Below are 11,141 nucleotides of genomic sequence, written 5' to 3'. Positions count from 1 at the left end.
TAGTCTCCGGCCGGAGGGGAAGTCTATGTAGCACCGCCACATAAGGCAGGATAGAGTTTGTTTGTTTGTTGTTTCTGTTTTATTTATTTTTTCCTCATGTAAATAAAAAAGACTCCTGTCAGAAAAATGTAAACTCTATAATCCCATCCTGTATAATAATGCCCTAATGAACCCGCTGTGGAGTGTCTGTCATATTGTTTTCATTTTTTTGACAATCAGCCGATTTGTCAAATTAGTGACAGCTGATTTAAGAAGGCACAGAAGTGTTGGGCACGAGGTGTGCACCTTAACAAAGGAACCCTGGGAGTCTACGAGAGACCAGGTGGATATAGGAATAAAAGTCCTCTGATTTAGTTTCACGTGAAATCAACTTACAGTCACCAGAGTATTGGATATTGTGCTGGGGAGCTAACGAGTCCAACCGACCGGTGAGGAAGTTCTAATTTATATTTTTTCCCCCTTTTTTCTGAATTGTCGGAACGGAGACGTCCGTTCAAAGACTGTATTTTGGACATTTATTGTTTTTTCTATACCGGACTCATTTGTGAAGAGTGGAAGAGGTCATCGATTGTTGCTTAGTGTTTTTGGTTTGGAATGTGGTTTTCTTTTCGTTTGATGATGCACCGGTGATGGACAATGAAACGCGGCTGGCGTTTCACTGACGGACTTTGAGCTTTGCCTGTCATGTATCTTTCATGTCATGTGTTAAAGTTTATCTTTTGGGTTTCTTTCTTTTTTATGAAAAATATACAACATGGTGAATGCAGTTCTGTTTCTGTCATTTATCTCTCAGTACAGTACAGTACAGTACAGTATAGTACAATTAGGGTCAAACATATCAATTAATTTGGTCATAAGAATTATCCCATGTATTTTTTTTTTTTTTTTTTTTTTTTGTAATTATACCTATACATTTAAGTTGATTGTTACAACAGTTCCTAAAACCCATGCATCTCCATTTCATCCCAAAATCTATTCACAGCTGCTCTGCCGATGCACCTGCATTGTGCCAGTGCACGTGCCTGTGTATCAATACAAAGCGGTTCATCATCTCATCCCTATCCTACAGTCACAGCCACATCAGGATGAATGGAGGACAGACTGTTTGACTTGTTATGGTGTAACATAACAGTGGCCAAACGTGGATACACACTCTTTGATTCAGTTCCAATCTGTTAGCACAACAATTTCCTCTCAAGTCACGTGAAATTGGAAGTACCTGACAAAATCAATTGGAAATTTTGCTTCAAAGAGATTCTGGGTAATCCAGATTAGAGATTGACTGATGAGTTTCTGAAGGCCCTAAAAGATGCAAGCTGTTAGTTTTAGTCGTGACCTAGCATTAGTCCTGTCCTAAAATGGATGGGACACCAGTGAAGAGAGGCTGGGACTGGGCTGATGTGCCTTCGCACTTTTCAGTACCAGCATCTGCATGTTTCTGGATTTGTGTGTAGGCTACACACAGTTTGAGTCATGAATCTACACAAAGTTTTATGCATATGGCCGCTGGTTTCTTGCATATGACTTCACATAGGGGGCAAGGTGTACTACAGTAAAAAAAAAACTTTTTCCCACACACACACACACACACACACACACACACACACACACACACACACACACACACACACACACACACACACACACACACTTAGAATATTGGACACTCCCACATTAATATTACACAGACGCCTGCACCCAGTGTGTGTGTGTGTGTGTGTGTGTGTGTGTGTGTGTGTGTGTGTGTGAGGGAGTGTGAAAGAGCAGCCTGCTTTACCCAGAAATCAACACAACAAACAAAAAGATGGTCTTTGTTCACCAGAAGACTCAGGAGGACTTTATTAAGGACTGTATTGTGTTTGCATTCTTCTGTTACTGGTAAAACAACCACAAACTGATAAGACTGCAGTGAAGGTGGCCTGTGTGTGTGTGTGTGTGTGTGTGTGTGTGTGTGTGTGTGTGTGTGGTGACAGAACCACATCTAACACATAAACCTGTTTCTTTCCAGGCTCTTCTGAGTGAGGTCCACCTGCTTTGGGACTGTGGGGTGTGGCTGTGGTGTGTGTATGTTTTGAACTCATCACCTTCTTCACTTCACCAATCACCTAAAAGCTTTTATCCGCCAGTCTCTCTGCCCATCCACCAGTGCGCCAATCAGCTCCCCACATGTGACTCTCAAGAAACAGGAAGGAGCCACGTCACTAATTTATCAGCACAATCCCTGAAAATAGCGGTGAGTGGACAGCACTGTCACTGGGCTCGCTTATATTTCATTATCTATCTGTCTGTCTGTCTGTCTAGCTATCTGTCTGTCTGTCCCCAAAATCTGGTGTGGTGTGTGTGTGTGTGTGTGTATGTGTGTGTGTTTCTTGTCAAACTATCAGACATTTCTCACCGGAGACATTCCTTCACAGAGACTTCCTGCAGCGACTTTCAGGATTTGTTGGATTTCTCTAGATCATGATCTGTAAGTACATCCATTGATTTATTTTTGGGTGAAAACTGGCATTTCAGTGTAATAGAGGAACAAAGCGCTGTAGAAACCACGCACACACACACACAGTGCACACACAACTAGAGCCTGTGCATTACGACGGTGTTAAACTAACGACACACTGCTGGGTCCCCAGATCCCCACATAACCGTGACACGCCATCACCTTGATCCCAGTCCCCCAGAAGTTATGTCTCATCAAATTATTTAATATCTTTAATTAATCCGCTAAACACGTGTTCCTGAACATCGCCTCCGCCATGTGCTCTCTCTCTCTCCGCGCCATGTTCTATCTTGTCTCTGCGGAAGTCACTGCTTTCACTGCGCATGTCCGGATATTTTCTCTGATGACAGTAATAAAGCCATCCCAACAGCGCAGGGGCGGAGCAGTGATTTTGAAAGTGTGGAGGATCTAGGGTTGGGACATGAGCACCGTAAACTCCTACCTTTGACGTCTGCTCCAGTCTCCACAACATGCCAAATCAAAATGAATGTCATGCAATAATACTACTAATTATAATGATGATGATGATGATAATAATAATAATAAATTTTTGTTATTATAAATTATTATTATAGACATATCTTAATACTATATTCACCAGCATTCACATACTATAATCAATGACTTTCACAAAAATATAAACAATAAGACTTTAATTGTCTTTTTTCCTTGGGTGGTTGAAATTGGCAAGTTACCATTTGCTTCAGTTAAATTTGTTTGCCACCTGCTATTTAACAGTTAACTTTATGTTCAAGTCTCATGTTAGGTGATATAAGTTATCACATAAGACAAAGTTACAAAAAAAAATCAAAAATCAACATTACCAACTAGTTAGCCTAAATAGCCGTTTTCTATCGTATACTAGATCTAGTCTGTCCAGTCAGAGACGCTGGGTTACATATATCCGTTTCATACCTCTGATCTGTTCTTCCTTGTCACAGCCGGCGGCAAGTGACTGAAACACTGTTTCGACAGTAGGAGGCTTTGTGCACGAGGTACGTGCATGCCGCTGACTATGAACAAGAACAAGTTATTGTTGCCTAGCAACCATTGTAAACAAGGAAGGACTGCTGCTGGAAACAGTTGTAAACACTGATGAAGAGCCGCCAAACATTGCATTTGTGAACTTTGTTGCTTTTGAGCGGTGACTAACGTTACCTCAGGAAAAAGTGTGTGTGTGTGTGTGTGTGTGTGTGTGTGTGTGTGTGTGTGTGCAAAATGTCTCTGTAAAAGCCAAAGAAACAGAAAGTTGATGCTGAAAATTGCCAGCCCCAGAGCGAAGGGACTGACTAGTATTTATTTACTTAATCAGCCGCAGCAAGCACTAAACCAGAGAGGGTTACTGTGCCCTGAATGCATGGCTGTGATGAGGGAATACAACATGGAGCAGCAATACAAGACAAGTCATGACTCGTTCATTACCTGTTTTCCTGGGGACTCGGAGGAACGCAGAGGGAAACTACAGGGACAGCTGACATCTTTCCAACGGAGTGAAGTGTCTTCTGGTCGCTTATGCACGTGGCAGGAGAGAGCCATGACAGCATCCCACCGTTCTCCTCCCTCCTTACCTGTCCTCAAACACTGTGGAAATGAAATAAAACACGACAGACCAGATCAGAGCACAACATGCACTATTTGCGGACTATAGATCACCAGAGGAACATGATGAGCCGGTTTTATATCATATTAGTAAGCAACCGTGCCTGATTGTAAGACTGAACTGTCTTGGTCCAGGACACTCCAGCAGCTCTGTCTGGGTGGGGAATTGAACCCGCACCCTGTGGTTGATTGACTGATGGATTGTTTTAGTCGGTTACAGTCCGCTGGCTGCAGATTGAGCATGGAGCGACCTTGACGGTTTTGTTTCTTCGTCTTCAGGTGTTGTTCTGATGACTCTCCTGTCTGTGGCTGCTGCAGCGTCCCAGCAGGCTCTGACCTGCAGCGGGACGCCTCATCCGTCTGGGTCAACCTCCTACTGGCTCTCCTCACCGCCGCCACGCACCGGCTGTGAGACGAGCTGGGCGGACAAAAACGTGAGTCCAGCAGGCATCTTGGCTAAAGTGAATATTCTTTTGCTGATGTGCCCATCTCCCTACATTTTTTATTTTCATGCATTTAGAGAATGGCAGTATTTTCAGATTCTTTTTCATGTGAAGTGTTCAAGATCAATTTTAATTTTATTAGTAGTTCTCGAGGGGATCTCTAGGACCGCAGCGTTGAAAATGATTTATTCATGTGACTGTTTGAGGCTTGAACTTGATTGTAGTTCTTCATATAGCTGACGGTGTGTGGGGAAGCAGGAGGAGGAAAAGGTGTCCCCTCCTGTGACTCAAATCTGAAGAACAGCAAAAGTAATAATAATCACAACTTTTTTATTTATTTATTTTTTTTTTTTTAGAAAACCGCCCTAGTCACTCATTTGAATTCTAGCATGTACGCCCACAACGTGTCCAAGCAAGGTGTCACCATGAAACAGTGCTGGGGCCTCCTGATCTTCATGATGGACTGTCGCCCTGCGGACACGAAGGTATCACACTTTGGGAATTCAACAGGTTTCATGGGCCCAAAGGTCAGGAAAGTCACTTAACATGTAAATGACTTTGGAAATTTTCACTTAATGCAAGCACAAGTGAAAAAATGCAGCTGTTGTTTTCAGCAACAGCCAAACACAAACAAAGTCTGTCTGTGCAAGCTTATTTCATGTTGTTACATTAAAGGACAATTACACAAATGGAAAGTTATTACAGTTTTTAATAAAAGACTGCAGCAGGCAACACGACAGGTAACAGAAAGCATCAAAGTGCCAAGGCGTGGTGTGTGTGTGTGTGGTGGGGGGCAGGGGAGCTGAAACATGCACAGTATGTTTAGTCTTTAGTCTGAATGTGAAGACTTTGTCTCCAAAATCACCAAGAACTTCATCCTTTCATGACAATATTTTAAATCCAGACTGGTGAATATCACTGTCCTATAAATATAACAGAGTTCATATTAATTTTGTGACTTATCATTTCTTCCAAGTGGTTAAAATCAAATTTTGGAACAAAACTGCTCATTTCTATCTCTCTGTCTCCTCCTCAGTTCGACCCGGTGGAAGTCGAGTGCAGAGGTGTGTATTGCACATCAAAACCAAAACAATTCCTCCTCCAGATTCTCTTAAAGAGAGTCATAAGTGTAATTTGCTTTTAGGGGTTAGGGTGTTTTAGGGGTATATGACTGTGTAGTCTGATTTGCATTTTTCTATATTTGTCCATGCAGATCAGCCAAGCTCTTCTCCTTTATTTAAGATGATAAAACAACTGGATTTTACATGTAAATGATGCCTGATGCAGTACAGTGAGAGATTATATAATCAACAAGTCATTACCATGTTTCAGCAGTTTTCTAACCACCAGTATGTCACTCTGGCTTTTAAGTCAACTGTACCTTGGCATCAGGGCCGAGTCCTGCACCGGGGCCGAGTCCTGCACCGGGGCCGAGTCCTGCACCAGGGTCAAGTCCTGCACCCAACTGTGAGTCACTTGTGTCCCCTGACCAGACACACTGCACTGCTTCAACACTTTTGCTTTGGGATTCTGGTTCAATATCTGTCCTGGTTCTGGCTCTGGCAGGCTACTTGGTTTGGGACCCACCTGGTGCTTCCACAATGTAAGCAAGCAGGCTTTCTGGAGGTTTGCAGTACCTGCTCATGGTTCTATCTTGCCCCAAAAGTTGGCTGCACGGTAGCACCTCCTAACCCTCACCTCTTCCACTTAATCGAAAGCCTCTCTAAAACTGCACATTGTGCAGATAAATGCATTCAAATTTCAGATCACGTCCACGAGTGCCACAGAAAAAGTTCATTCAAGGCAGCTCACCTTGTAGCTCAAAGGCTGGACTAAGAAGAAAGGCAGGCTGCACACACGCATACTGACATAAAATTAACCAATCCTCAACAGCTGTGCCAAACAATCTTTTTTTTTCTCCTAAGTGTTGTGCAGCGTGTGTTTATTGTGTTCATCCTTCCTGCACATTCTCACACTGACTTAAGCTGTTTCTCCAGCAGAAATCTAAATGTGTTAACCGGGTTTCTCTTAATTCCTTAATCCAATTAAAGAATCGCGGTTATTTGTTGCTGTGGTGAAGAGAAGGACTGTATAATTTGACTGGTGCACAAAGACTGTGGCCACCAGGGGGGCATCAGTTACAATTCACTACAGCCAAGATGTTGCATTTTGCAGATGCCTACTGCAGAGCAAATACAAAACCCAGGAGTAAAATAACTACTGAGACAATATTTCTGGAATCTCTGTCCAAATATCTATTGGCAAAGTGAATTGCAACAATGAAGCATCATGCCAAATCATCTGAACATCTTTTACAGTATTTCTAAGCAACAGAATTCCTCTTTCCTTCATTAAGGCTAACGGCAGAAAGTCGCTGGCAAACACCAGATTCTGTGCTTTGTGCTCTGTTCCATACAAATATTAGTATTGTACTATAGCACAGGAGGAAACAAGCAAACTAATAATGGCCAAATTAAGGCATTTCAAATTGGTAAGGCAACACATAATTAATCCACAACTATTTCATGATGGATTGATTGTTTCAAGCATCAGTGCTGGAGTTACCTTCTCAGATTTGAGGATATCCTCCTTTTCGTTAAAAATAATTCAAGCTGTATCATGGTTTTGGACCTTTAGTCAGACAAAGCGAGATGTTTGTGGATGCTAGATTGGAATGGGGGAAAGGTGATGTGAATTTTACACAATTTTATAGACAAACATTTAATATGATTCATAGCAGAGGCCTATTTGTTGTAATCAGACTCATAATATACAACAAAAGAAAGAGAAAAATCAAGAACAAGAAAGGAAGAACAATATTAACTGCTAGAAATTACGAACAAGCTGGCCTGATCTATTTAGTTTAAAGCCAAACCTTAACCATACTGACAGAGATGAAAACACATTTTGTAAAATGTAAAAATAGCTACTGGATAGACTCTGTATACTGGCTGATAGCTAAACCAAATAACAGGGCAAAGAGTTGACAAAGAGTAATTGTCGCTTGGTGAAAGTGCCTGGATTGTGATTATGTTAACTTTAGTAGTCTCTAATCCACACAACATGATATCTGCAGAAGGTTTATACATTAGAATGTGCATTTGGCCCTAGCTGAGGCTTGAACTCACAACGTCTGAGACCAAGGACCGTCTTCTATCTCACTGAGCTAATTGGCAAGTGTCACTTCCTGTGAGGCTTCCCAAACTGGCTAAGCCAGTCACACGATAGCAGCCACCTAATGCATGGAAAGGCAGATTTTAAACCACTGTAAAGAAAAAAAAAAAAAAATCACTCATCAAGACAAAAATCTGAAAATACACATATTGCATCTAGACAGCGTGGAGATGTTGGTAATTTGTTTTTAACAATGACTGATTTGCTCCATGAGTGAAAAACGGATGTTTAAGTGTAAAGTGTACAAAGGTTTCTTCGGTATTGGGGCTACGTTAAATATATTAATATTAAATATTAAATACAGTCGATTTACAAACATTGCAGCCTTTCCACACCATCGCTCCCTTCCAAAGTTTTTCACCAAATAAGCGTCGGCCGTCTTCTTCCACAAACAGGGGAGTGGAGTGTGCTTTCTGAATGGCTGCTTCTCACACAGCAGTTTCTGATTGGCTACAGAGGTAGTCCTTTGTCACACTTGTGAACGTGACATGTAAGAAGTCAAGTAATTGCCTGATAACAGTTAAGATGATGTCACCTTTGACCTTTTGTTCTCTCTGTGTCTCTTTGTGTTGCAGCTGGAGAGGGGAGCTCTGAAACGCCACCCTGGGTGGCTTGGCTTGGGGGCGGCTTAGCGTTCCTGGCCGTGTTTGGCCTGGCTCTCGGTTTCTTTCTCTACAAGCACAGAGGAGGAAACTGCGTGGAGCGCAGCAGCGTGAGATATTCTGCAGCGGACAACCACGTCATCATGAATGGAGGAAAGACAGTTTGACTTATTATGGTGTAACAGAACAGAGGCCCAACATGAACACACACTCTGATTCAGTTCCAGTCTGTTAGAATGAAAATCTGAAATATATCTTTCCATAACAACAACACCAACAACAATAATAATGATAATAATAATAGGTTACATGGATATCTGACATGTATAGATCCTTCAGTTGTGGAAACTGAAAGATCCATGCAAAATATTAAATAATGTATTAAACATTATCTTATATAGTTTCATATATTGTAAGTATTATAAGTGATGGGCTCTTAAAGTCAAGCCTAAAATCTTTGAAATCAAGCTTTTCTTTAATGTCATCCCCTGCTTTATTGCTCCAATTTAATGTATCTTATCACAGTTTGTTTGTTTTAAATCTTCTAATCATTTGGTTTTATTTGTCTTGTTGATTTAATCTTTGCTTCTGCTTTCTCCTCCCCATTGTTTTGAAAGGTGCTTTATTAATCCAATTTCTCATTATTATTATTATTAATAATTAAATAAGAATAATAATTAAAAACCAGATAGGAACCAGAGGCAGATGTGCTTTATTCCCACACATGGCTCCATTTTGGCACCAATTACCTTCAGTGCTAATATGGAAACTAATTCCTGTTTCCTAAGTTGGCTCAGTCATCTTTTTCTGCCCAGCAACATTAACCAGTTTTTTAACTAAAATGAACAACAGAAGAAAAAACAGAGGAACCAGAAGCAGAATGTGTTTTATCTCCCCTCCCAGGAAGATGATGCATTACCGTTGGTGTCAAAATGGAAAAATACTTCCTGTTTCCATCGTGGGCTCTGTCATCTCTTTTCTGCCCTGCAACATCTGTGCAGAAGGGAGCCGACAGACAGCAGCTCGGCCTCCTGGTTTGTTCTTCTGCAAAATAATAACTTTGTGTCAGGAAATCTGCGGCTTGTGAAAATCAAATCCAGACAATTTTTCTCCTCCAGAATGAGGAACCGCAAACAAACCAACAGTTGGACACAGACATGACGCGGTGACAGTTGATGCCTCTGCTGCTGCATGAATGAAGACAGTTAACATGACTAACTTTCCGCTGTTACTGAACCTCTGCTGAATTGTTTAATGTCTCCTTACGCGATGAAATTATCGTAACCACAAAAAAACCTGCTTACTCTGTTGTTCATCAATCAATCAATCAAATTTTATTTATATAGCACCTTTCAAACAAATGCATGATATTCAAGGTGCTTTACATCTTGATTGACAAATAAGCATAAAATAAGAAGTGAAAGGACAAGGAGACCGATGCACACTCATAAAATATGGTTAATTTAAAATAAATAAATAAATAAAAATAAAACAATAAGATAGAATGTAGAATATAATAGAAACTGTCAATAAATAACAATAAAACAAATACAGATAAAATAATTAATAGTAAATAAGAAGTAGAATACCTATAAAACTATAAAATTATAATTATTATTCCAGAGTTTTGGTGCATAGTGGCTGAAAGCAGCATCACCAAATGTTTTGGTTCTACTCTGTGGAACAGCCAAGAGAGAAGAGCCGGAGAATCGGAGGAGCCTTCCTGGTTCATGTACCAAAAGCATCTCTGACATATAGTCCGGTGCAAGTCCATGCAGCGCCTTATAAACTAATAAAAGAACTTTAAAATCAATGCGAGAACTAACAGGCAGCCAGTGTAAGGATTTTAAAATAAAATCACCAGACCCACCAGAATCACACTCAGTTGTGCCACTCTGATTGATAACATTTACACGAATGACATTGAAAATAAAACGACAAGTGGTATTCTAATCAGCGATATTAGTGATCATCTGCCTGTTTTCATCATCTATGATTATAATTACAGGAACAAAAAGACAGAAAAGAAAATAGAATATAGGAGAATGAAGTCAATGGTATCAATAGACAAATTCAGGAATGATTTACTGGCACAGAATTGGACGGAAGTATTTCAAGAAAACAATGTGGACAATGCATATGATATATTTTTAAAGGTATTTAAAAATCTATATGACAAAAACTGTCCAATTAAAGAATATACAAGAAAACTGAAATATAGCAATTGTCCATGGATTACAAAGGGACTGCAAAATGCCTGTAAAAAAAAAATACACTATACAGAGAATTCATAAGACTGCGAACTAGAGAGGCTGAAAATAAATATAAAAGATATAAAAATAAGTTAACCAATATTATAAGGATAAGCAAGAAGGATTATTATAGGAAAATATTAGATGATAACAAAAACAATATTAAAGGATTATGGGGCATATTAAACAGTATTATTAGAAGTAGTAATGAACAAATAGGCTATCCAGAGTACTTTATTGATAAGGATGAGGTCATTTGTAATAGGAGTGATATGGCTGACAATCTAAATAATTTTTTTGTAAATGTAGGACCCGACCTCGCAAAAAAAATCACTGATCCAGTAACAGCTGGAGAGAACATGGATGTATTGGTTGAACGAAATCCCAATTCAATGTTTCTCAAAGCAGTAGAAGAGAAAGAAATATTGGATATTGTTAAAAAATGTAAAAACAGAAAGTCAACTGATTATAATGATATTGATATGACAATAGTGAAAGAGGTCATTGAAGGGATTTCCAAGCCTTTAACATACATCTGTAATTTATCATTTCAGACTGGTACATTCCCCAACAA

The 11,141-nt window shown here is 40.0% G+C and overlaps 1 protein-coding gene across 1 annotated transcript; it reads left to right on the top strand.

The window, feature by feature from the left end:
- The first annotated feature begins 291 nt into the window (after positions 1–291).
- LOC115370351 (uncharacterized) lies at positions 292–9,498 on the top strand. The gene is made up of 8 exons (XM_030067339.1): positions 292–428; positions 2,009–2,233; positions 2,415–2,467; positions 4,376–4,530; positions 4,896–5,024; positions 5,576–5,603; positions 5,911–6,006; positions 8,289–9,498. Exons 3-8 carry the CDS (start codon positions 2,461–2,463, stop codon positions 8,480–8,482), a joined length of 609 nt encoding a protein of 202 aa, XP_029923199.1. The 5' UTR covers positions 292–428; positions 2,009–2,233; positions 2,415–2,460; the 3' UTR covers positions 8,483–9,498.
- Positions 9,499–11,141: the final 1,643 nt, after the last annotated feature.

This window comes from Myripristis murdjan, chromosome 13 (genome assembly GCF_902150065.1).
Source record: "Myripristis murdjan chromosome 13, fMyrMur1.1, whole genome shotgun sequence".
Lineage (NCBI taxonomy): Eukaryota > Metazoa > Chordata > Actinopteri > Holocentriformes > Holocentridae > Myripristis > Myripristis murdjan.
This window is presented reverse-complemented; position numbering and strand designations above follow the sequence as displayed.